Genomic DNA, 27,703 nt, shown 5'->3' with positions numbered 1-27,703 from the left:
CTGGAAGAAGAAAATTCAGTAAGTAAAAGATTTTCTCATATATCTAATCTAGGTCATTGAAGCCCAAATAAAATTTAAATACTGTATAAGGACTTGTCAAGACACTAAATCAAATTTTCAGTAAATACCAATAAAAATTTTAACTTTTTAAAAGTGAATATTACAGACTGTAGTCACTTAACGCCTGGAGACTGTGTGGTTCATAAAACAGGGCCCTAGGCTCGCTTCTGGGGACTGTGGGGCTGGGACTATGGCCAGAAATTAACATTTGTGTCACACAAAAAACCCACCTGCAGACATACCGTGCTTACCTCCTTCTTGAGCTCCCTTCTTTCCCGCCTCCAGCCTCTGGCCCCTACTTAACTTTCTCCCCAGACCCCTACCCCCACCGCAGCTTCCAGAACCATCTTCTGGGCCTTCCCATCATCCCCCAGCCCAAGACCAATTCAGCCTTTCTTTTGTGTGCGTGTCTGGTTAGCTCCTTTCCAAAGAACCATGAGTTCCCACATCAGCCAGAATTACTGCACCGAAGTGGAAGCCGCCGTCAGCAGCCTGGTCAACCGGCAGCTGCGGGCTTCCCTTACCTACCTCTCTCTCATCCTCCATTTCCACCGTGACGACGTCGCCCTGGAGGGCATGGGCCACTTCTTCTGAGAGCTGGCCCAGGAGAAGCGACAGGGCGCCCAGAGTCTGTGGAAGACGCAAAACCAGCGCGGAGCCCTCTGCGATGCCATCCAGAAGCCGTCCTGGGATGAATAGGACAGCAGTTTGGGCGCCCTGCGAGCCGCGTTGGCCCTGGAGACGAACCTGAACCAGGCCCTGCTGGATCTGCACGCCCTGGGCGCAAAGCATGCAGACTCTCACCTCTGTGGCTTCCTGGAGAACCACTTCCTAGGCCGCGAACGGAAACTCATCCCGACCAAACTCAGCAGGCTGGAGGGGCCCAACCCACGCTGGGCAGGCCTCTTCCTCCAGCGCAGCAAGGAGCCTGCGGCCCCCAGGGGCCTTCAAGAGGCCCGCCGGCAACATCCCTCTGTCAGACCTGGGGCGGCGTCCACCCGAGCTGCTCCCTTCAGCCTCAAGATACTTTTTTTTTCTTTCTTTTTGAAAGAGCCTCCCTGCCTGGGGTGGGTGCAGTGGTGATCTGAGCTCACTGCAACTTCCGCCTCCCTGGTTCAAGTGATTCTCCTGCCTCAGCCTCCCGAGTAGCTGAGATTACTGGCGCGAGCCGCCACCCCTGGCTAATTTTTGTATTTTTAGTAGAGACGGGGTTTCACCATGTCAGCCAGCCTGGTCCCGAACTCCTGACCTCAAGCGATCCGCCCGCCTCGGCCTCCCAAAGTGCTGGGATTACAGACGTGAGCCAGCGGGCCTGGCCCTCAAGATACTTTTTAACCACCCCGTGCACTCCCCCAAGCTATGGTCCAAGTAGAAGCAACCCTTCTTTTTACAGAAAAAGAGGTTAAAAAGAGAAAGAGAGGAAAACCCACCCACGAATTCTCAAAAAAGCAAACAAAAACCAAAAAGAAAGCTGTCATTGAACAGTTTGCTTTTAAATTTGTTTTAATTAAAATACATTACACATTTTCAGGGTGCATAGAGACTTTTTCAAAATATGTTACAAATAAGGAATTTCCACAGAAACTTGTAACAACAGTAAAGAACTACTACTCTGCCTGGTCACCGTAAGTCTAAAATGTGCTGTTTTGCCTGGTTTTGCTGATGGTGTAATTCTTTCACAATGATTGCAAGAATTGACCAAGACCCCATACAAATAAAAGAGTGTAACTCAGTGCCTACATTCAGACTAGATTTAGGTCACAACCACACCCCTTCCACAAAAGCTATGACATGAAGGCAGATATAGCATATTCCAACCCAATCCGCATAAAGTATTGATTCCAGTCACTCACAGTGACTAATTTGCCATAGACAAGGACACACTTTCACAATTCTAGAAAGTCTGAATGACAAAAACCAAGAGTTTATGCTGTGATGAGATAGCCATGATGTGAGTTAATGAAATAGAAAAATAATACATATTATAATAGTCTGTTTTTGATGTGAACACTGTCTTTGCTTAGGCTTTTCTGGACCAAACCTGAGATGTCTTGTTTTGTCTTGTTGAGTTGGCTTAGAAGTCCATAAATATTCCCTCAGGACGGCAGTTCTTTCAAAACAGCCATTGTACACACTAATTTAAAATACATGTTAGATAAGGCTTAGGAGTAACTACAATAGTTGCTAGGAGATGATTTTTTGTTAGACACCCGTCTCAGAGGCAATCCAGTTGCAGTGGGTGGTCACTCACGTGTAGACCCCTGGACTATTGATTGCACCACATTCATTCCTTCGCCAGCTCACTACTCCAACAAGGTACCAAATATACCAAATATTTCGAGAATTAGGATGAACTAGTGGTCCTCCAGAGTCACCCTGAATAAAAAAAAGAATATTTATCATTGTGAGAATTTCCTTTCAGATACTTTACACTAAATGATAACCCCAGATAAAGTTTGTAAGTCATTAGCATTTTACCCACGGTGTAAATCCCTGTGTCACCATTAACCTCAACTGTGACTGACCAGAATACCTTGCCTAGGACTCTGGAGTTTACCTGAAACTGAAAGGTGTGATTTATTTTTAAAATTTATTTATATTTTAGAGACAGGGTCTCACTCTGGCTCCCAGCCTGGAGTGCGGTGGCATAATCACAGCTCACTGCAGCCTGGAACTCCTGGGCTCAAGCGATCCTCCCACCTAGCCTCCTGAGTAGCTAGGAATACAGGCATGCCACCACACTGAGCTAGCTATTTTTTTTATTTTTTGTAGAGATGAGGTCTCACTGTGATGCCCAGGCTGGTCTTGAAATCCTGATGTCAAACAGTCCTCCTGCCTTGGCTTCCCAAAGTGCTAGGATTTCAGGCATGAGCTACTGCACCAAAGGTGTGATTTAATAAGTTACAAGCTTTAATTCCATGACAAAACTTTGGAGACATATGAATATACTTGGAATACAGGACTTCATATCTGAGAAAAGTAGCAGAACTCTCACCATGAGGGAGTAAGAAAGTGAGAGGAATTTCAAATGGGCGAAAAGTAATTGAAAAAATTCTGAGACTGATTATTTATTGAAATGTAGCTAAGAATCTGGACTGTGGTGCTGGACAGCCTAGGTTTGTATACCAGCTATGATGTGCAAATTACTAAAATTTCCTCTGCTTCTATTTCCTCATCTATAAAATGAGAATACTGGTATTACCTACATCATAAGAGTGTAATGATGATTAAATGAATCAATATTTGTAGAGGACTTAGAACAGTGTTTGACTCAGAATAAGTCCAGCATAAATGTTTGTTAAACACTTAAAAACATATGCTGCATGTAGGGAAGAATTACTTTAGTGTCAAAGCTGAGAGGAACTTTGACAGGATTGGAAAAGTGAAAATTAATTGAAGTATAGAATTGTCTCCATATTGATGATTTTCATAAAGAGCAGTTATTTATATACTATTGGTCAATGTAAATAATGGCCAGAATTACCTGGCAGGCATCTATATTTCCTCCCATGTACCCAGCACATAGCACTGTATCCTGTACCATACTACGATAGGCTTCTTTAGCATTACAAGTGTTTGTATCAATAATCTTCACAGATGCTTTCTGAAGGAATACTGGGTATTTACCTAAAGGAATTAAATATTATCCGCAAACAAGCTGAAAGAGCTGGATGGCCTTGATTTATCCTTTGTACATAAGACCCATATTTGACTGTTGCATACTTTTAGAATGAAAAGCCCACTCACTTTCCTCACTCAAAATGATAACAAAGAGATGTTCAAATTATAATTTGAAATATGTTTCTAATGTTGCCTGTCTCTCTTTATCTCTCTTCCTACATCCTTGGACTAGAGCTTTCTCAATTGGCTTTTCCAGGTTAGGGAGGTTCTACAACCAAATTGGTTTCCTTGGAATGTTTGAAACCCAGGCAGTTTGCAAAGTCATAACTCCATATGCGTCATTCCCTAAGAGATTGTCTGAGAGTACTCAACATCTGGAGGTAAGTGATGCCTTTCACTCGACACCTAGATTACTATTTTCCTGTTGCTTTTGTACCTTACATGGTATGTTAAGTTTTCACTGATCTTACCATTAAATGAAAGTCTTCCCCACCCTGTAACAACAACTCCTTCACCAGGTGGAAAAATCTGTGTGGCTTCAGGAAGACAAACTCGATGTACATCATTCTTAAATAAAACTTTTTTAGTGAGCAGTATAAGTGCAATATCATCATGATGTTCATCCTGGATGTAGTCTTCATGAATAATAATTTGTTGAACATCATGTTGCATATAGGGAAGAGTTACTTTTGTGCCAAAGCTGACAGTATAGTTTTTTGGATTTTTTGTCCTAAAGAAATAAAAATCATGTATTTTGTACTTATTTCAAGATAATAGAGACACATTCTGCATCTACTGTACTCTTTTCTTGGCATGAATATTTCCTTGCTCTATAGTCCATTAGCAATGATATAATCTGATTTTTAACTCATTTGAAAAAATCTTGAGTTCCTACACCATACACCATGTAAGGCAATGGGGGAATAGAATAAAAATAAATGGCCATGCCATCGAAAAGTTTAAATCTGGTGAAAGGTAGGTGTAAACACTAGCAGTTATAATAGGTTAAGTAGTGGTGTATATAATTAGTGGGACCACAAAATAGGAAGACTTAAATCTGTATTCTTAAAGGAATGGAAGATTTCTTAGGGAAAATAGCATTTTGGATAAGACTATGGGACTAAGTCGCATTTGCCTAAAAGGCGAGGAGATGCGGGCAAGCATGTGCAGAGAGGAAGGTACATATGAAATAGAATGTGTTTCAGCAACTACAAGTAGTTTAGGATGTCTGTATTATAAAGTGATGAGAGGTGAGTATCATGTGAAGAAAAAATGCACTGTCCAGAATGAATGACTCTTCCCATTTTTACTGAAAAGTTAGGAAAGTCTTAGATAGGCTTACCATGTAATTTTTCTTCCAAACCAGGACACCTTTGAGAATGAAAGGGAGTGCTGCTAATATTTAAACAGGGATAACAGGTGCAAACTGGAACTTCCTCCAAAGCCTTTGGTTTCTGTAGCTTTGGGCAACATAATGAACTTAACACTTTAAAACAGTGAGCTGCAGTCACCAAGTGTCTTTCACTGATCAATGATGCCCCACAGTAGTGTTGCCCACTCATTTTAAGGCTTGCTTGTCATGGTCATTCTCCTTCCTGATCAATGGAACCTCCCCTGACTCTATCAAATGTAGGTGGCATCCTTGCTCGTCTCCCACAGCCTGTCAGAAAAAGTCAGTTTTGCTTCATTAAAAATAGGAAAATGACATTTGATTACAAAGCAGAGAGTGAGCTGAGTTGGCTTTGTGTGGTTATATCTGACAATATCTTGTGCTGATAGGTACAGTGTAATCTGTACAGGAATCACTAGCAGCCAGTGGATTGCTTGCATGCCCAACATACTGTCTCCAAGACACCAGCACTTGGAGAATGTGTGAGCTGTGGAAGGCAGATAAAGTTATGGTTAAGTCCATGCTCTGCAACCAGACTCCCTGAGTTTGAATTCTGGCCTCGCCATTTACAAGCTGGATGAATTTGGGCAATTATTTCACTTCTTTGTGCTTCAGTTTCCCCATCTCAAAAATGGAATCATAATCATAACCATCTGTAGGATGGTTACAAATATTAAATGAATTACCGTATATGTAAAACACTTAGAACTGTTCCTAACCAATAGTAACAAATCATGATTGCTGTGCTGTAGATCACCTCACAAATTTAATTTAAAAGTATCTGAACTTACGGTTGTTGATAATTTTTGCAGCACTGACCTTACTGATTTCTGAAATAGAACAAAAAATTCATAGTAAATTTAAAACCTAGCACCACTGACCTTGGGGCGATGGATTAAGACGATAGGTCAAGCAGGGCAGAAGGGTCCATAAATAATTTGAAATTTCAAAATAAAGTGTTAATACAAAGGAGAGAACACTGGTTTATTGGAATTGTTCTTTTACTATACATGAATGTATGATATGGAGGTACCATCTTCATGGCTCCGCAGGAGAGACTTCTTTCTTATTTAATTAGAATTGTATTCTACATCATCTAAAGTGGAAAACTGTGAGTGTCTTTTCTTAGAAGAAGAGGAATTCCCTACAAGTGAACCTAATTCCTGTCAGTATACAGAAAAATAACTTTTAAAAAGTGACCTGTCTTATAATGGTGGATCCAATGCTGTTTTTGAAACTTATAGGAGATTTTTAAAAGATTAGCAAGACCCATCAGTACTTATAAGGACTGTTTAAAGTATCGATACCTGCTTTTGAATGAAAAGCAGCCTGCCCTCACCCCTGAATCAAGTAAAACGTTTGGTATTATTGTGATTTGATTGTGTTTTTAATAGTGAAGAATACAAATAATTGCTCTGATATAAAAGTGACATTCATTTGAAAATATTGAAGATCAGTTTTGTGTCTGATATTTGTGATATATGCTAGGGATAAAATGATGAAAGTAACACCACTCCCATCATGAGCTTACCCATAAGCCTCAGAGAATTCAGATCTGTAGTCAAGGATCCTGAGTGGTTCTTCAGCATCTGATGTAAGATACTTTCAATTCTTTTTCTTGTGTTTTCTTTCATTGATCTGGGACCCTTGAATACCAGCCATGTATGTGCTGTCACTCTGTTGTTATCAGGACTGGAAACAACATAAAGTTTTCATATGTTGCTGAAAACAGCATTTTCTTCCTCTTTGTCTGATCTTTCATAGCTTGGTTTCTTCTGCTCTTTTATGGGTTTGTGGAGTACCTTTAGGTTAAGCACAGGACCATCCATCCTCTTATATTTGCTTGGTGACAGTATGCATGCAGCTGTGTTATTCAATATAGAGGACAAGCAGTTACACAAATCTAAAAAAAGGGAGGCCGGGCGTGGTGGCTCACGCCTGTAATCCCAACACATTGGGAGGCCAAGGCGGGCAGATCACCTGAGGTCAGGAGTTTGAGATCAGCCTGGCCAACAAGATGAAACCCCGTCTTTACTAAAAATACAAAAAATTAGCCAGGCATGGTGGTGGGTGCATGTAATCCCAGCTACTCGGGAGGCTGAGGAAGGAGAATTGCTTGGACCTGGGAGGCAGAGGCTGCAGTGCGTCGAGACCGCGCCTCTGCACACCAGCCTGGGCAACATGAACAAAAGTCTGTCTCGAGAAAAAAAAAAGAGTTGCCTGAGGCATAGGGTAAAGGTATCACCTAAGAATTGGGATGATTTATTAATACATTCATCAATCATTTGTTGAACAACTGCTATAGAGCTATAGACAAGCAACTGAGCTAGGTGCTATTAGGTGATGCAAGGGTGACTAAGACACAGTTTCTACTCTCAAGAAAATTGTAGATTTTTAGGGAAGATAAAACATATATACAAATTACTAACATAAATGAGGTGGAAGCAATAATTTATTTATCTTATGTGGAGATATTCCCAGGAAGGTTAAGTCATTTTTTACATAAAAGATCAGAGAAATTTGTATGGAGGAAGTGACATACACAATGAAACTTAATGTATTTTTGTTTCTGCTTCATTATCAAGCAGAAAATTGCATAAAGCAGAGATGAGAAGGAATATTTCTTCAGAATAATTGATGGCAATAATATTAATTAGCATGGATTGGGCATCTGCTATATTCCAATGTACTTTGTATTACATAGCCAATGTACTTTGCCATCACATTTATTAGCACAGTCTCCACAACAATCCTGCAGCATAGGTGTTATCTTCATTTTATAGACAAGGAAAAATTGAGGCTCTGGGAAGTTATATAATGTATTCAAGAGTAAGTACACACTACACTAGAATTTAGATTCAGTGCTGTTGACTGTATAACCTGGGCTCTTTACAGAGCTGTCTGTATGCTGTACACTGTCACTCTGTGCCTAGTCATACAGTAATGGCAGTGTCTAGGAGATTGGGCTCAACCAGAAGAGGATCTTTAATGCTAGCTGAGGGGTAGCAGTGATGGAAAGTTGTTGAGGTAAACTGTATTTGAGGAAGATTAATCTGACCACGGGTTTTAGGGAAGATTTGTCTGGAAACAGGGCAAGGGCAGTCAGCCTGAGGAGCTAGCCAATAGACATGCAGGAATTGTTAAGGAGTCCTGAAGCTTGTGTCTGAAGTGGCATTATTATGCTTTGAGACTTCCTCAGGGATGTTCAATATTTTGGCACATAAATCAATAATAATTCCTGGGAAGCACTCAGGTCACATAAGTTTGATTATTATAGCAGTGTATGCCAAAGTGAAAAGCTTTGTCCTGTGGTGTCTTCATGACTGCCTTTTGGCCCATGCTGTTTATAGATACTTGAATTTACATGCATGGGAAAACAAAACAGAGACATCTCCCGTGGTTGCAGTCATCTCTGAGAGATATCTGGGCCCTTCAACTTTAATCTCACATTTATGTTCAATACCAAAATTGACCTCCAATGTTAATGCTAGTTGGGAGCTCAATCTATTCTACAATTCCAGGAGTCCCACGAGCAGGGAATAAGAGCAGACATAGTCCTGCGACACTGATGGAAATAAAAGCAATAATTGCCTTCATCTGAAATGTGTTTGTGAGTGTTTCCACACATATTTTCTTTTCTTTTTTATCCTTAGTACTGTTCTATGAGTGAGGCAAAGCAAGTATTACTACTAACATGTAATGAGATAGTGGAACAGACTCAAAGTGATACAGTAACTTGCCAAAGACTCTAGGGCTATTAAATGGCAAAGGCTAGGCTCAGGTTGTCTAAATCTATTCTATGGCTACCTCGGCTAGTTCATGCCACTCCAAACCCACATGTAGGGAACACAGCATAGCTGTTTTACTTCTTATTATGGTGACTAGAAGGTTTTCTTGATCTCAAAGTCTAGTGTAAATATGCTGTCTCCTAACCTGTATCTACTAAGATTTCTAGGGGTATTTCCACAAAGTGTTTAGCTGACTTGCAAGTCAAAAGACAGGAGAAAATGGGATCTATATTTATGCTACTGCTAAATAAAAATTTTAGAGCATCAAACATTGGTCTATGAGACTATCTAATGTTTTCTGAACATAAATATTTAGGAAACCAAAAGGATGAGACATTTATAATTTGAGGATTAATGTATCCTCAATACATCTAGTGAACTCAACTATATGGCCCCAATCTTAGGTTTCATATTGAAAAATTAGTCTGACATTTATGATAATGCTTGATATTCATAGCTTATTGGCTAAGGACTATAACATATCAATAGACTGTTTTCACAGAGAAATTTGAAGTGTCCTGGTATGTATCATCAGTTGATCTCTTTTTTAATGGCTAATGTTGGTTACTTACACCAGTATGATGACTTGAGAAAAGATATATTGTCTGTAAATGCTAGAATTTTGAAATGCATCAACCATCTGTTAACAGAGAAAATAGAGTCAAATATCAAATTCCAATATTTATATTTCAGAGAATTAACAATGAAATATAGGAAAATACTAACTTACCCTAGTCTCAAGAATTTGGCTAAGATAGTTATTTTCTGGTGATGTCTCCCTTTCATAATTGCTATTATATGGGATATCCAGCATTTTAAAGCTACCTTGGTAGAAGTAGATCCTGTTTGCTGTGAGATCAAGAAATGATCCAATAATTATTTAAATTAAATAAGCTTCAAATCCAGATATAGATTACACAGCAATAACAACTAGTATGTATTGTGCTCATATTAGATATTGATACACTCTTTGGGTACAGTTGACTAGATCATCTAGGCATTGTGTTTACAGGACCAAGTATGAAATAGATATATATTTATATTATGTGATATAAATATATATTATATATATCTATATTCCTGTTTCAACCAATATGTTACTTTGTCTGAACTTTGAGATATATATATCAATCATAAATAGACAGAGATAAGAGAATGTTTGAGATAGTAGATGAAGATATAAAGTTCAGACAGAGTAAAATGTTGGTTGAGACAGGAATATATACTATAAAGAGATTTCCATCTATAGTAATCAACTGTCAGATTATGAATAAAAATAGTTAACATGTAAGTATCTACTATGTGAAGATACTTTAGAAAAACTTTATGAAATATATTAATCGTTCAGAGTGATTAAGTAATTTACCCAAAATTATATAGCCACTAAGAAGGGCCAAGTATCAAAACTCAATTTGTCTGACTCCAAAGCCTATACTTAAGCTATTATATTTCCTTCCTAAAATTTCATAGATACTAAGCTACTTGACATATGACATGTGTTATCTCCAATGTGATACATATTCAACATTTAGCAATATGCTACATACTGCATGAGTGCCAAGCATATAATAAGAACTAAATAAATATTAATATTATTTTGCAATATGATTATTGCCTTTGAAAATCATCTTGTGGAAGAGATGATATGAATGAAACCATTACATGTGGTATTAATATGATATAATTAAATGGCAAAGTTTATTTTTCAACTGCAAGTTCTATGTGAATGCAGAAAAGGAGACAATATGATTAAATATAATATCACTATAAATGTGAAAATATTTTATAATGAAGTTGATGGAAAAAGAAGTCAGAAAGTTCTTAACAAAATGCTGAAAATGGGTTGATTATAAGTGATTTATGAAGGAACATTGTTAATTTCAGTTAGCTTTTCTGTGGGTCATAGACCTTTTACTATAGAGATAAACTGATAAAGCCTTATAACAGTAGCTTACTAGGTTTTTTTATAAGTAGAAAAAACTAGACCCTGAAACTATGCAACTTCTCTCTCATAATTCAATGTTCCCAATGCATCATTCAGTTATTTGGATTCCTAATTATTTCTACCTATTACAATGTTCAACAGCCATGAATATTCCTTAATTAATACAAGATTAAATTAATGTAATTAATAGATTGGCGGGATATGGATTGGTTGATTACAACTGAATGGAGCTCTTTTCCCAGAGAAACTGAATAAATTGAATTTTTAACATCTATGGCAATTAAGATAAAGAAAACATACCCTAGAACAAGAAAATCAACTCTTGAATATCCTGTTACTAATTTAATTTTGTGTAGCAGTCTTAATGGGACACTGAGATTGCTCACTAACTATACTGAGGCCACTGTGAATACAGCCATTCTGCTCAGTTGATACCTAATGAGATGAAAATAGCTTCTGGGAATGGGATGTCTACAAGGCATACTTGTACCATATGATTAACATTTCCATCTATATAAGTAGTTTAAATGCCAATATGAATTGAGAAAGATGGACAATAGAGCAGAAAAAAAAGGAAATCATTCTATAACTTTTCCATAACTTAATTATTTAAAACTTATAATTAAATATATTTAATTATATTAAAACCTATTCTGGAAAGAAAACCTAAAACACACACACATATATACTGTTTTCCTGAGTGCTCTGGATGCAATATCAGGGTTTAAGCATAAATTATGAGAGGACTTCTAGCTGAAGCCGACAGAGCAAAAACACTTTTACATTTTCATACCCCTAAGCCCAGAAAAAGAACAAAAGATAAGAATAGTGGGTTCTATTCTAAGGAAACAAACAATGCAGCTACAACTTACAACTTCAAATTAAAAAATATGAAGCAAACATGCTCCAAACTGTGAAATATACACTGAAGTGAGAAATTATATACATCAGAGATAACATCTCACAAATTAAGCTAGATGCACATTTTTCTAAAAGTTCTCAATGATTAAATATCAAGACTTCAAAGCTGGCTGGGTGTGGTGGCTCACACCTGTAATCCCAACACTTTGGGAGGCCGAGGCAGGCGGATCACCTAAGGTCGCAAGTTCAAGACCAGCCTGGCCAACATGGTGAAACCCTGTCTCTACTAAAAATACAAAAATTACCTGGGCTTGGTGGCAGGAGCCTGTAATCCCAGCGACTTGGGAGGCTGAGGCAGGAGAATTACTTCAACCCAGGAGGGGGAGGTTGCAGTGAGCCTAGATTATGCCACTGCGCTCCAGCCTGGGTGACAGAGCAAGAGTCCATCCCTTAAAAAAAAAAGAAAAAAAAAAAAAGACTTCAAAGCCTAGAAAAAGACAGGAATATTTCTGTAAAGGCCTATTTTAACACTGCATAATGGCAAAAGTAATAATAAAAGTGAGGGTGGAGCCAAGATGGCCGAATAGGAACAGCTCCAGTCTACAGCTCCAGGCATGAGTGATGCAGAAGATGGGTGACTTTTGCATTTCCAACTGAGGTACTGAGTTCATCTCACTGGGGAGTGTTGGCCAGAGGGTGCAGGACAGTGGGTGCAGTGCACAGAGCGTGAGCCGAAACAGGGTGAGGCTCACCCAGGAAGCGCAAGGGGTCAGGGAATTCCCTTTCCTAGTCAGAGAAAGGGGTGACAGATGGCACCTGGAAAATCAGAACACTCCCACCCTAATACTGCGCTTTTCCAACGGTCTTAGCAAATGGCACACCAGGAGATTATATCCCACACATGGCTCAGAGGGTCCTACTCCCATGGAGTCTCGCTCATTGCTAGCACAGCAGTCTGAGATCAAACTGCAAGGCAGCAGCAAAGCTGGGGGAGGGGCGCCCACCATTGCCAAGGCTTGAGTAGGTAAACAAAGAGGCTGGGAAGCTTGAACTGGGTGGAGCCCACTGCAGCTCAAGGAGGCCTGCCTGCCTCTGTAGACTCCACCTCTGGAGACAGGGCATAACCAAACAAAAGGCAGCAGAAATCTCTGCAGACTTAAATGTCCCTGTCTGACAGCTTTGAAGAGAATAGTGGTTCTCCCAGCAAGCAGCTGGAGATCTGAGAACAGACAGACTACCTCTTCAAGTGGGTCCCTGATCCCCGAGTAGCCTAACTGGGAGGCACCCCCCAGTAGGGGCAGACTGACACCTCACACGGCCGGGTACTCCTTTGAGACAAAACTTCCAGAGGAACGATCAGGCAGCAACATTTGCTGTTCACCGATATCCACTGTTCTGCAGCCTGCGCTGCTGATACCCAGGCAAACAGGGTCTGGAGTGGACCAACAGCAAACTCCAACAGACCTGCAGCTGAGGGTCCTGACTGTTAGAAGGAAAACTAACAAACAGAAAGGACATCCACACCAAAACCCCATCTGTACATCGCCATCATCAAAGACCAAAAGTAGATTAAACCACAAAGATGGGGAAAAAACTGAGCAGAAAAACTGGAAACTCTAAAAATCAGAGTGCCTGTCCTCCTCCACAGGAATGCAGCTCCTAACCAGCAATGGAACAAAGATGGTTGGAGAATGACTTTGATGAGTTGAAAGAAGAAAGCTTCAGACGATCAAACTACTCTGAGCTAAAGGAGGAAGTTCGAACCCATGGCAAAGAAGTTAAAAAGCTTGAAAAAAAATTACACGAATGGCTAACTAGAATAACCAATGCAAAGAAGTCCCTAAAGGACTTGATGGAGCTAAAAACCAAGGCACAAGAACTACGTGACGAATGCACAAGCATCAGTAGCCAATTCGATCAACTGGAAGAAAGGGTATCAGTGATGGAAGATCAAATGAATGAAATGAAGTGAGAAGAGAAGTTTAGAGAAAAAAGAATAAAAAGAAACTAACAAAACCCCCAAGAAATATGGGACTATGTGAAAAGACCAAATCTACATCTGATTGGTGTACCTAAAAGTGACAGGGAGAATGGAACCAAGTTGGAAAACACTCTGCAGGATATTATCCAGGAGAACTTCCCCAATCTAGCAAGGCAGGCCAATATTCAAATTCAGGAAATACAGAGAATGCCACAAAGATACTCCTTGAGAAGAGCAACTCCAGGACACATAATTATCAGATTAACCAAAGTTGAAATGAAGGAAAAAATGTTAAGGGCAGACAGAGAGAAAGGTCAGGTTACCCACGAAGGGAAGCCCATCAGACAAACAGCGGATCTCTCGGCAGAAACTCTACAAGCCAGAAGAGTGGGGGCCAATATTCAACATTCTTAAAGCAAAGAATTTTCAACCCAGAATTTCATATCCAGCCAAACTAAGCTTCACAAGTGAAGAAGAAATAAAATACTTTACAGACAAGCAAATGCTGAGAGATTTTGTCACCATCAGGCATGCCCTAAAAGAGCTCCTGAAGGAAGCACTAAACATGAAAGGAACAACCGCTACCAGCCACTGCAAAAACATGCCAAATTGTAAAGACCATTGAGGCTAGGAAGAAACTGCATCAACTAACAAGCACAATAACCAGCTAACATCATAATGACAGGACCAGATTCACACATAATGATATTAACCTTAAATATAAATGGGCTAAATGCTCCAATTAAAAGACACAGACTGGCAAATTGGATAAACAGCCAAGACCCATCAGTGTGCTGTATTCAGGAAACCCATCTCACGTGCAGAGACACACATAGGCTCAAAATAAAAGGATGGAGGAAGATCTACCAAGCAAATGGAAAACAAAACAAGGCAGGGGTTGCAATCCTAGTCTCTGATGAAACAGACTTTAAACCAACAAAGATCAAAAGAGACAAAGAAGGCCATTACATAATGGTAAAGGGATCAATTCAACAAGAAGAACTAACTATCCTAAATATATATGCACCCAATACAGGAGTACCCAGATTCATAAAGCAAGTCCTTAGAGACCTACAAAGAGACTTAGACTCCCACACAATAATAATGGGAGACTTTAACGCCCCACTGTTAACATTAGACAGATCAACGAGGCAGAAAGTCAACAAGGATGTCCAGGAATTGAACTCAGCTCTGCACCAAGTGGACCTAATAGACATCTACAGAACTCTCCACCCCAAATCAACAGAATATACATTCTTCTCAGTACCACACCACACTTATTCCAAAATTGACCACATAGTTGGAAGTAAAGCACTCCTCAGCAAATGTAAAAGAATAGAAATTATAACAAACTGTCTCTCAGACTACAGTGCAATCAAACTAGAACTCAGAATTAAGAAACTCACTCAAAACCACTCAACTACATGTAAACTGAGCAACCTGCTCCTGAATGACTACTGGGTACATAACGAAATGAAGGCAGAAATAAAGATGTTCTTTGAAACCAATGAGAACAAAGACACAACATACCAGAATCTCTGGGACACATTCAAAGCAGTGTGTAGAGGGAAATTTATAGCACTAAATGCCCACATGAGAAAGCAGGAAAGATCTAAAACTGACACCCTAACATCACAATTAAAAGAACTAGAAAAGCAAGAGCAAACACATTCAAAAGCTAGCAGAAGGCAACAAATAAGATCAGAGCAGAACTGAAGGAAATCGAGACACAAAAAACCCTTCAAAAAATCAATGAATCTAGGAGCTGGTTTTTTGAAAAGATCAACAAAATTGATAGATCACTAGCAAGACTAATAAAGAAGAAAAGGGAGAAGGATCAAATAGACACAATAAAAAATGATAAAGGGGATATCACCACCGATCCCACAGAAATACAAACTACCATCAGAGAATACTATAAACACCTCTATGCAAATAAACTAGAAAATCTAGAAGAAATGGATAAATTCCTCGACACATACACCCTCCCAAGACTAAACCAGGAAGAAGTTGAATCCCTGAATAGACCAATAACAGGCTCTGGAATTGAGGCAATAATTAATAGCTTGCCAACCAAAAATAGTCCAGGACCAGATGGATTCACAGCCAAATTCTACCAGAGGTATAAGGAGGAACTGGTACCATTCCTTCTGAAACTATTCCAATCAATAGAAAAAGAGGGAATCCTCCCTAACTCATTTTATGAGTCCAGCATCATCCTGATACCAAAGCCAGGCAGAGACACAACCAAAAAAGAGAATTTTAGACCAATATCCCTGATGAACATTGATGCAAAAATCCTCAATAAAATACTGGCAAACCGAATCCAGCAGCACATCAAAAAGCTTATCCACCATGATCAAGTGGGCTTCATCCCTGGGATGCAAGGCTGGTTCAATATATGCAAATCAATAAATGTAATCCAACATATAAACAGAACCAAAGACAAAAACTACATGATTATCTCAATAGATGCAAAAAAGGCCTTTGACAAAATTCAACAATGCTTCATGCTAAAAACTCTCAATAAATTAGGTATTGATGGGACGTATCTCCAAATAATAAGAGCTATCTATGACAAACCCACAGCCAATATCATACTGAATGGGCAAAAACTGGAAGCATTCCCTTTGAAAACTGGCACAAGACAGGGATGCCCTCTCTACCACTCCTATTCAACATAGTGTTGGAAGTTCTGGCCAGAGCAATTAGGCACGAGAAGGAAATAAAGGGTATTCAATTAGGAAAAGAGGAAGTCAAATTGTCCCTGTTTGCAGGTGACATGATTTTATATCTAGAAAACACCATCGTCTCAGCCCAAAATCTCCTTAAGCTGATAAGCAACTTCAGCAAAGTCTCAGGATACAAAATCAATGTACAAAAATCACAAGCATTCTTACACACCAATAACAGACAAACAGAGAGCCAAATCATGAGTGAACTCCCATTCACAACTGCTTCAAAGAGAATAAAAGACCTAGGAATCTAACTTACAGGGGATGTGAAGGACCTTTTCAAGGAGAACTACAAACCACTGCTCAATGAAATAAAAGAGGATACAAACAAATGGAAGAACATTCCATGCTCATGGGTAGGAAGAATTAATATCATGAAAATGGCCATACTGCCCAAGGTAATTTATAGATTCAATGCCATCCCCATCAAGCTACCAATGACTTTCTTCACAGAATTGGAAAAAACTACTTTAAAGTTCATATGGAACCAAAAAAGAGCCTGCATCACCAAGTCAATCCTAAGCCAAAAGAACAAAGCTGGAGGCATCACACTACCTGACTTCAAACTATACTACAAGGCTACAGTAACCAAAACAGCATGGTACTGGTACCAAAACAGAGATATAGATCAATGGAACAGAACAGAGCCCTCAGAAATAATGCCGCATATCTACAACTATCTGATCTTTGACAAACCTGACAAAAATAAGCAATGGGGAAAGGATTACCTATTTAATAAATAGTGCTGGGAAAACTGGCTAGCCATATGTAGAAAGCTGAAACTGGATCCCTTCCTTACACCTTATACAAAAATCAATTCAAGATGGATTAAAGACTTAAACGTTAGACCTAAAACCATAAAAACCCTAGAAGAAAACCTAGGCATTACCATTCAGGACATAGGCATGGGCAAGGACTTCATGTCTAAAACACCAAAAGCAATGGCGACAAAAGCCAAAATTGACAAATGGGATCTAATTAAACTAAAGAGCTTCTGCACAGCAAAAGAAACTACCATCAGAGTGAACAGGCAGCCTACAAACTGGGAGAAAATTGTTGCAATCTACTCATCTGACAAAGGGCTAATATCCAGAATCTACAATGAGCTCCAACAAATTTACAAGAAAAAAACAAACAAACCCATCAATAACTGGGCAAAGGATATGAACAGACACTTCTCAAAAGAAGACATTTATGCAGCCAGAAGACACATGAGAAAATGCTCATCATCACTGGCCATCAGAGAAATGCAAATCAAAACCACTATGAGATACCATCTCAAACCCGTTAGAATGGCAATCATTAAAAAGTCAGGAAACAACAGGTGCTGGAGAGGATGTGGAGAAATAGGAACACTTTTACACTGTTGGTTGGACTGTAAACTAGTTCAACCATTGTGTAAGTCAGTGTGGTGATTCCTCAGGGATCTAGAACTAGAAATACCATTTAACCCAGCAATCCCATTACTGAGTATATACCCAAAGGATTACAAAACATTCTGCTATAAAGACACATGCACACGTGTTTATTGTGGCACTATTCACAATAGCAAAGACTTGGAACCAACCCAAATGTCCAACAATGATAGACTGGATCAAGAAAATGTGGCACATATACACCATGGAATACTATGCAGCCATAAAAAATGATGAGTTCATGTCCTTTGTAGGGACATGGATGAAGCTGGAAATCATCATTCTCAGCAAACTATTGCAAGGACAAAAAACCAAACATCACATATTCTCACTCATAGGTGGGAATTGAACAATGAAAGCACATGGACACAGGACGGGGAACATCACACACCGGGCCTGTTTTGGGGTTGGGGGAGGGGGGAGGGATAGCATTAGGAGATATACCTAATGTTAAATGATGAATTAATGGGTGCAGCACGCCAACATGGCACATGTATACATATGTAACAAACTTGCACGTTTTGCATATGTACCCTAAAACTTAAAGTATAATAAAAAATAAATAAACAAAAATAAATAAATAAATAAATAAATAAATGTGAAATCATACAATTGTGACATTTTTATTGTATATGATCCAATCTTCCAGCTAAGGCAACTTGCTGAAGGTAAGCTGGGGAAAAAAAAAGAAAGGACATCAGAAATTACTATATCATAATTCAGAGAGTCTGCAAATTACGGAGATTTCTTCAGGGCCACCCCATCTTCTTACCTCTTAAAAAATGAAACTAAATGGACCCTGGGGTTAAAGAAAACAACAATTAGATAAGAGAATTTTTGAGATAATAGATGAAGATATAAACTGCAGACTCCCTCAGCCTAGAAGTCCGAGACAGAGCATTAAGGGAAAAAAATCCATAATTAGAAAGGAGAAAGTTAAATTGTCCCTGTTTACAGGTGACATAATCTTATATTTTAAAAAAAAACTAAAGACGTAACAAAAACATTCTTACAACTGATAAATGAACTCAACTAAGTTTCAAGATTAAAAATTAACATATAAAAATCAGTAACATTTTTATACATCAGTAACAAACTGGTTGAAAAATAAATCAAGGAAACAATGCCAATTACAATAGCTACAGAAAAAGAGAATCATAAAATGAATTTAACCAAGGAGGTGAAAGATCTGTATAAAGAAAACTACAAAACTCTTAGGAAAGAAATAGAAGACACTCAAAAAAATTAAAAGACAACACATGTTCATGGAATGGAATAATTAATGTTGATAAAATGACTATACTACTCAAAGCAATCTACAGATTTAATGCAACTCTTATCAAAACACCAATGACTTTTTTAACCAATGGCATTTTTCACAGAAATAGAAAAAACAATCCTAAAATTGTTTTGGAACCACAAAAGACCCAAATAGCCAAAGCAATCCTGAGCAAAAAGAGCAAAGCTGGAGGCATCACACTACCTGACTTCAACATATACAACGTATACTTCAACAAAGCTATAGTGACAAAAATCGTGTGGTACATATTTACAGTTATCTGATTTTTGACAAAAGAAACAAGAGCATACATTGGAGAAAGGACAATCTTTTCAAAAAATGGTGCTGGGGAAACTGGATATCCACATACAGAAGAATGACACTAGACCCCTCTCTTACATTGTACACAAAAATCAAATCAGGGTGACTTACAGAGTTAAATGTAAGGCACAGAACTGTAAAATTGCTTGAGGAAAACATAGAGGAAATGCCCTAAGACATTAGTCTGGGCAAATGTTTTATGAATAAGACTTCAAAAGCACAGGTAATAAAAGCAAAAGTGGACGAATGGGATTATATGAAACTAAAAATCTTCAGCACAACAAAGGAAACTATCAATAGAGTAAAGAGACAACCTGAAGAATAGAAGGAAACTATTCACCCAACAAGGGATTAATATTTAATATCTGAAATATACAAGGAACTCAACAGAGAAAGAAATCCAACTAAAAATAGGCAGTTGATCTGAATAGACATTTTTCAAAAGAAGACAAACAAAGGGACATCAGGTCTATTTTTTAAAATGCTTGGCTGGGCGTGGTGGCTCACACCTCCTAGCACTTTGGGAGGCCAAGGCAGGTGGATCACCTGAGGTCAGGAGTTTGAGACCAGCCTGACCAACATGGTGAAACCCTGTCTCTACTAAAAATACAAAAATTAGCCAGGCTTGGTGATGGGCGCTTATAATCCCAGCTACACAGGAGGCTGAGGGAGGAGAATCACTTGAATCTGGGGGGCGGAGGTTGCAGTGAGCCAAGATCATGCCACTTCACTCCAGCCTGGGTGAAAGAGCGAAACTCTGTCTCAAAAAAATAAATAAATGAAATAAAATAAAATAAAATGCTCAACATCATTAACCGTCAGGGAAATGCATATCAAAACCACAATGAAATATAATCTTACCCCAGTTAGAATGGCTGTTATAAAAAGACCAAAAATAACGAATGCTGGCAAGGATGTGGAGAAAAGGGAGCTCTTACACAATGTTGGTAGAGATTTTAAATTAGTAGAGCCATTATGGAAAACAGTATGAAGTTTCTTCAAAAAGCTAGAAATAGAACTACCATATTGTCCAGCAATCTTACTATTGGGTATATACATATCCAAAGGAAAGAAAATTAGTTTGTCAAAAAGAAATCTTTGCTCTCATGTTTATTGCAGCACTATTCACAATAGCCCTAAGTGTCCATCAACAGATGAATAGGTAAAGAAAATGTGGCGTATATACATCATGAGATACTATTCTGTCATAAAAAAATGGAATCCTGTCATTTTCAGCAACATGAATGGGGGACGGTAAATAAAATAAGCCAGGCAGGCACAGAAAGATAAATACTGCATGTTCACACTTACATGTAGAAGCTAAAAACTTTGATCTCATAGATGTAGAGAGTAGAGTAGTGGTTACTAGAAGCTGGAAAGTGTAGGAGAAGGGGAATAGGAAGAGGTGTGTTAACAGATACAAAATCAAAATTACTGTTAGGCAGGAGGAATAATTTCTTGTCTTCTAAAGCACTGTAGGATGACTATATTTAACAATAATTTATTATGTATTTTCAAATAGCTAGAAGAAAAAATGTTGAGTGTTCTCGACAAAAATAAATAGATAATGTTTGAGGTGATGAATACATTAATTACCCTGACTTGATCATTACATATTGTATACATATATCTAAATATCATGCTAAACCTTACAAATATATACAATTGCTATGTGTCAATTTAAAAAAAAAAAACACTCCCTCAGCCTATAATCTACCCTCTAGGCACACTTCTTACAGTATTCTTTAGAAAACGTCTATCCCAAACCCCAAAGAGTAAATAGTAGTTACAAATAATGCAGTAGGGAACTTCGTAGATCCTGGAGGAAAAAAAAGCCAAAAGGAAGAAAAAATATTTTTAAAAACTAGAAGAGGAATTACCAAGGGAACAAAAATGTGTTAACAGCTAATTCCAATGGTCCCAAAGATGCAGTATACAAAAGAATTAAACAATGTACAACCATTTAGTGAAGAAGACAAGTAAGCTGCAGAATTTAGTAAAGGAATGGAAGAGGAAAATAAGACTATCAGAGATAAAAGCCACATTGAGAAGAACAGATACAGATTTTTAAAAATCTTGTAACATGAGGACAGGCTTGAGCAAAACAAATAAAATAAAATTGAAAAGAGAAACTAAAACTGTTGAAGGAATAAACAATATGAAAGGAAAAGAAGGTCCAACAAATGCATAATTGGCAGCCCTGAAAAAAGAACTCAACAAAGAAGTTTAAATCTGTCGCTTTAAAGGGCCCATTTGTTCAAAGAAAAATTAAAGGATGAACAGAATACTAAGACTGAGTGGATTTGATGAATCTATAGCATAAATAATCTTGTGATGATTCGGCAGAAAAAAACAACAAAAATAATTTACATTTCTATTTACAAATAGGAAATGGTCAGGATCTTTTCTTTGACAACACTAAATTTACAGAAATACAGTGGGAAAAGTTTACAAAGTTCTAAAGAAAAGATAACATAAACAAATACGTTTTTTGCTTATCTATTGTTATGCATGTAAAATCTCAGGAATTTCAGCAGCTCAAAATCTTATAAGAATGACTTCAAGAAGACCTATAACAAACCTAGAGATTAGTCATGATAAAAAACTCAAGAATCAAGAACTTTCACTTAAAGATGATAAATTTAACAAATGCATCTATACATGTTTCTTCCCCAAATCCCGCTAAAATGATAGGAAAATTGTGTAGTTTGGGGTTTTAAAGAAGTTAACTCATAAAGACAATGATAATGGGAAAGGAGGCAACAGCAGCATTATGAAAGCTGGAGACAGGTGAGTGTTAATTCGCCTAACAGACTCAAGAAACCTAAAACCTTACATTGTAGTGGGAAAAGTAAAGGCATGTGCTGTCTTAAAAGAGCAGCTTAAATGGTACCAGGCACTCATGGAAGTAAGAATAGAAGAAGTGAAATTAAAACCAGAAAAATTGATTGAAACAACTAGCTCCCAGTGTCTTTCCCAACTGCTAAGGTTTTCAGACCATGGAGACTGAAACAGTTGAGGTCAGGTGCATCACACTCAAAATATCTATGCTGGACTCTTCCCAACTTGACTACAGAAAGCTACCAGCAAATATTATATTCATGCAGAACAAGGGAGGGATTTTCCCCTGTCTAAGAATTCCGACCAATCCAAGAGAAAATACCTAAATATACTGGTAATTTAGGTTCTGTCAACAAAACATCTAACCAGATAGAACATCTGTAATAAAAAACCATCACCAATAGGCACTTCCTTCAGTCAGGTCTTTGATTCCCAATCTTAAAAATTTGCAGACACCAAAGGATCAACATATATTTGAGAAAAGTATGAAATAAGAAATATGACCAAAATAACCAAAGAAAACCTTGGAAGAAAAAGACTACTTAGGCAAAAAAAAAATTTAAACATTATTATCCTCAGAGAAAGTGTAAGAAATAAGATCAAGATGTTATATAAAGGAACATTTAGATAATTAGAAGGATATCTCAGAATTTAAATATATAATAACAGAAATAAGAAATCAATAGAAAGTTTAGAAAGTAAACTTGAGAAAATCAAGAACATGATTTTTTTTTTTTTTTTTGAGATGGAGTCTCACTCTGTTGCCAGTCTGGAGTACAGTGGTGCAATCTTGGCTCACTGGAACCTCTGCCTCCCTGGTTCAAGCAATTCTCCTGCCTCAGCCTCCCAAGTAGCTGGGACTAGAGGCACGCACCACCATGCCCAGCTAATTTTTGTATTTTTAGTAGTGACAGCATTTCATCATGTTGGCCAGGATGGTCTCAATCTCCTGACCTCATGATCCACCCGCCTTGGCCTCCCAAAGTGCTCGGATTACAGGCATGAGCCACTGCACCCAGCCAAGAAAGTGATTTTTTTTAAAAAGATGAAGAAATGAAAAATATAAAGGAAAAGATTAAAAAAATTACATGTCATATTTAGGAGTCTCACTGTCAAAATAACAGGAGCTTCAGAAAGAGAGCATGAAGGACAGGAAATCAACAAAGACATAATCCAAGAAAATTTCCAGGAACTGAAGTACAATGAATTTTCAGATTGACATAGCCCACTAAATGTCAGCAAAACAGATGAAAATAAGATCTCCACTCTGTCACATTACCATGAAATTTCAAAATACTGTGGACAAAGAAAAAAAAATCCAATGAGGTTTCAGAACATGAAGGACAGGGTAGAAGAGGTTTCCTCAAAGACTCTAGAATCAAAATGTCATCAGACTTCTTGACAGGAACTTTGAAGGCAATAAGACAACAAAGTATTAGCATCAAAATTCAGAGGAAAAATTGCTTTCCACTTAGAATTCGATATTATTAATTAAGGTAAAGGGTAGAATTAAGACATTTTCAGGCACACAAGTTGGCAAAAATGTACACTTCCCATCATAACCCTTTCCCAGAAAGCTCCTGGAGTATATACTCCACTACAGCTGAGTGAATACAATAATAAAAAAGAAATATGGAATTCAGGCATTAGGGTGTCAGATTCAACAGATAGTTGAAGGTAAATCTCAGGATGCTGCTAAGGGAAATCCCAAAATGACTGCTATGTTGCCAGAGTATGAATGTGTACAGAATCTTCATTCTTCCATAGTAGAAAGTGAACAGATGATGCCAACAATTGAAAAATTAGAATACAGCAATATTAAGAATCAAAGAATTGAAAGTGGTTGTGTTTGAGAAGGGGAAAACAGGGATAGTGAAGGAGGGGCTGTGTTTGCATAAGAAAAACTCTGAGTAACTATTTGATTATTTATGAGTATACTAACTTTGGAGGAAAAAAAACAACACCCAGGCATAGCAATACCGTGAAGAAAGAGTTGATGATGAATATATGCTCCATCTAAATATATATTCCAAACTAAACAACTGTAGCAACATTTATTACAGACCAGAACAAAGTGTTACAAATGTTGACAATGTAGTAAGAATAATATTGCTAACAAACTACTGAGAAGTGTAGGAGGAAAATGAAAAGTACAAATACATGATTTTCTTGTCTTTCATAGTAGGATATAAATGATATAATATCTAAAGTTAAAACATAGCATTTTTTAAAAATGACTCCAACTTTTCTTATGTTTTCCAAAGTCTATCTGTGCATTCATGTCTGTGTATGAATATCCATTATTTTATCTGTGTATAGTGAAAAAGATGTCTGCAATACAGTGTTTGACAAATGTTAGCAATGCTTACTTCTGTAATCTGTGGTTCCTGGTACCATTTTAAAGGGAGATAATTCATTGTTTCCAGCTTTTTTTATCTTTTGTAGAAATTGAAATAAAGATTACAATAAAATGAAATAAATAAAATGTATTATTTACCAACCTACTGCCAGAAAATGAACCAGGAGACCAATAGTTATTCCAAAGATTGCCAACACTCCAAACACAAGAAGGGCAATCATCCATAGTGACACAGATGTACGGGAAGCCATGACTGGTCTGCAAGTAAAGGATGATATGAATATGAAGGCTCTATCAGAAATACCACAGTCATTTTAAATCTGTATTTCTTGTCTCCTGCTCGCCCCTAGAAACTCTACAATTCAGACACAATAGTAATAAAAGACATTTTAAAAAGGAGGAAGAAAGGGAGAGTGGAGGGAGGGAGGAAGAGTGAGCGGAAGAAAGAAAGATTTAAAAAAATCAGCTTGCCTTAAAGCTTTTGATTGAACCTCTCTAAATCTGTTATGAGGTTACATTTAGGAGTATAGTGGTTGGTTACAAGTTATCGATACTTGGCACCTTGCTCCCTCCCATGGTCAAGGATTAGAAACAGAGTATCAGTAAGTGAAGATCTTGTCAGGTCAGACGGATGGGGAAGGGAAGGGAAATGTCTTAGAAGTTCTTTATGCCTAACCCGTATTAATCTTTTAGAGTGTGATCATGGTCCTATATTATTTATTATGTCTTTATTTTATACAAAGAACATGCACAAATATGAAGTGCTATACTGTGTTAGAGCACTGTCCATCTATCTTATTAGCTTATTTATTACTTTTCAAAGAACTCTTTCGTAGAAAAGCATGTCGTGATGAATCTACAATGTCAGGTATTTTCACTATGTCTTGTTTAGGCAAAAATTTGTATTGAGAGCCTCAATCTCAGTTGAAATAAGGATCTGTGGGAGTTTTCTAGACAAAATGACATAGGAAGACATCTAGGAAGAGGGAACAACATGCAATGCTTAAAGAAAGACCAGCAATTCAATTTTGTTATGGCAAACTGAGTCATGAATCATTCAAAGATTACATCGGAGAGTATGATGGCTAATTTTATGTGTTAACTTTGGCTAGGCTGTGGTGCTGAGCTGTCTGGTCAAACACTACTTTAGATGTTGCTGTGAAGGTATTCTATAGCTGTAACTAACATTTATAATCAGTTGACTTTAAGTAAAGGAGGTTACCTTTAATAATGTGGGTGAACCTCCTCCAATCAGTTGAAGAATTTAAGAGCAAAAATGAAGGCTTCTGGGAGAAGAAAAAATTCTGCTTTGAGATGATAACATAAAAATCCTTCCCGAGTTCCAGACTGGCAACTTGTTCTATGGACTTCAGACTTTCAAACCACACAGTTGTGTGAGCCAATTCCTTAAAATAAACCTGTATGTGTATGTTTGTATATATGTGTGTATCTATATCTGTATCTTCTATTGGTTCTGTTTCCCGAGAAAACTGTGCCTGACATGAACAGAGAAGTAGGAGCAAGAATTACCCTTGATACCACACAAGGGTGTTGAGATTTTGACTTCTGCATTGAGGCTCTTTCAAGTGCAATTGGAGAGTGACCTTAATCAGTATCACCTGAGGTGATTAAACTGCAGATGGTGGAATCCTATTCCAGATCAAGTGAAATAGCATTCCTGTAAGGGCCTGGAAATTTGCACTTTAATAATCCTGGTGATGCAGATTCTCACTACACTATACACTATCTTTATGGTAAAATACAGAAAGACTTTAGTCTATGAAGGCACGTTGTCAGTTTTTTTTTCAGATTTTTTTTCAGATTAGAAGTAGCATGTGGGTGCACTGTGTATGATAGATTGGATTATAGAAAAAATAAATTGGGTTGATGATTTCAGGAATATAAGATCTTTTTTAAAATCCATCTTCTATTGATGTTTTTTCATTTTTCTAGAAAATGATTTCATACCATTTTTCTCCTCAAACCTCCAGCACCATCTGACTCATCCTCACTCCTAGTTGATAACCATAGTATTCCACTGAGAAAATGGAAGGCATCACTAAAGAATATTTACAATTCCATCATCATATTTCTGAACTTCTCTTCATCTGTGCCCCAAACTCTCTTTTCTTCAAGTTTCTATAAATAAACTGCATGTGTCCCTGTCTTAGGCCAACCCCGCCACTATCTCTTCTCACTCTCCAACAAATAACCTATGTTCTAGACATTTCAAACCTTTTACAGTTCTGTGGACACATAAGACTCATGTCTCTATGCCCTTGCACTCTCCGTTCCCTCACCTAAAATGTTCACCTCAAGTCTACCCTGTGAGCTTCCACTGAAATTTTATCACTCAACTCTGTCATATCCTTTTCATTGTAGTCTTCCATGGTCAACCATATTATGTCCTACATTCATATTATTTTTTTATTTTTACATTTCAGTCTTTTTACCTTTAGTTTTTAGCATGCTGTGATCTGGGACCACATGATTATTTGTTATTTTTTGTATCCAGGATATTGCACAGTGGCTAGAATTAAAGGTAATTTTTGTTGAATAAGTGAATGAATAAAGATCAAGGGCAACTACATTTTGGAGGAAAGATCAGAGGGACCCAAGTAAAGCCTTCAGGGCTAGTCAAAAGAGTTTTGACTTTATCTTGTGGAATGACTAACATGAGGGCTTGTAGTTCTTAGGAAGATGAAATTGCAGGTAATATGCATGATAATAGTTGAAAGGAGGAAGAAAGTAAAAGAAAATCAATAAGGAAAGAGCCTATTCTATTCCACGGGACTGGAATGATGGGATTCTGGGTGATGATAATTAGAAAGAAAGTAGGAATTCAAAAAAGTTTACAGGAGTAAAATATATGCAAGAACTTGGTAATTAGTTAACTATATGGATAATGGATAAGGATATGTTAATGACACAAATTTGCCTCAAGAAGAAGGGGAGAATAAAATGAAATCTAGAAGAGATAAATTGGGGAGAAAAAATTGTAAATTTTTCATATTTTGAGTTTGAGGAGCATTGAAATTTTCAGGAAACAATTGGAGATGTCAGACTCTTAGTTAAATGAGGACTGACACTTGCAAGTATAAATTTAG

General features: G+C 37.7%; 2 protein-coding genes across 2 annotated transcripts in view; one reads left to right on the top strand and one right to left on the bottom strand.

Annotated features, from left to right (window-relative positions):
- The window catches only part of TMPRSS11F (transmembrane serine protease 11F), a 136,762-nt gene extending 135,850 nt beyond the window's left edge, over positions 1–912 (bottom strand). The window contains exon 1 of the mRNA XM_004038740.5: positions 589–912. The gene's annotated coding sequence lies outside the window, so the exon portion shown is untranslated. The remainder of the gene's footprint in view (positions 1–588) is intronic.
- On the top strand, positions 475–24,847 carry LOC109026538 (uncharacterized). The gene is made up of 3 exons (XM_019025157.4): positions 475–1,685; positions 3,938–4,061; positions 24,683–24,847. The coding sequence occupies exons 1-3, from the start codon at positions 1,420–1,422 to the stop codon at positions 24,692–24,694; spliced, it is 402 nt and encodes a 133-aa protein (XP_018880702.3). The 5' UTR covers positions 475–1,419; the 3' UTR covers positions 24,695–24,847.
- The last annotated feature ends 2,856 nt before the right edge of the window (positions 24,848–27,703 follow it).

The sequence above is a fragment of the Gorilla gorilla genome, chromosome 3, assembly GCF_029281585.2.
Source record: "Gorilla gorilla gorilla isolate KB3781 chromosome 3, NHGRI_mGorGor1-v2.1_pri, whole genome shotgun sequence".
In the NCBI taxonomy this organism is placed as follows: Eukaryota; Metazoa; Chordata; class Mammalia; order Primates; family Hominidae; genus Gorilla; species Gorilla gorilla.
Note: the sequence above shows the minus strand (reverse complement) of the source record. Positions and strands in the feature narration are given on the sequence as shown.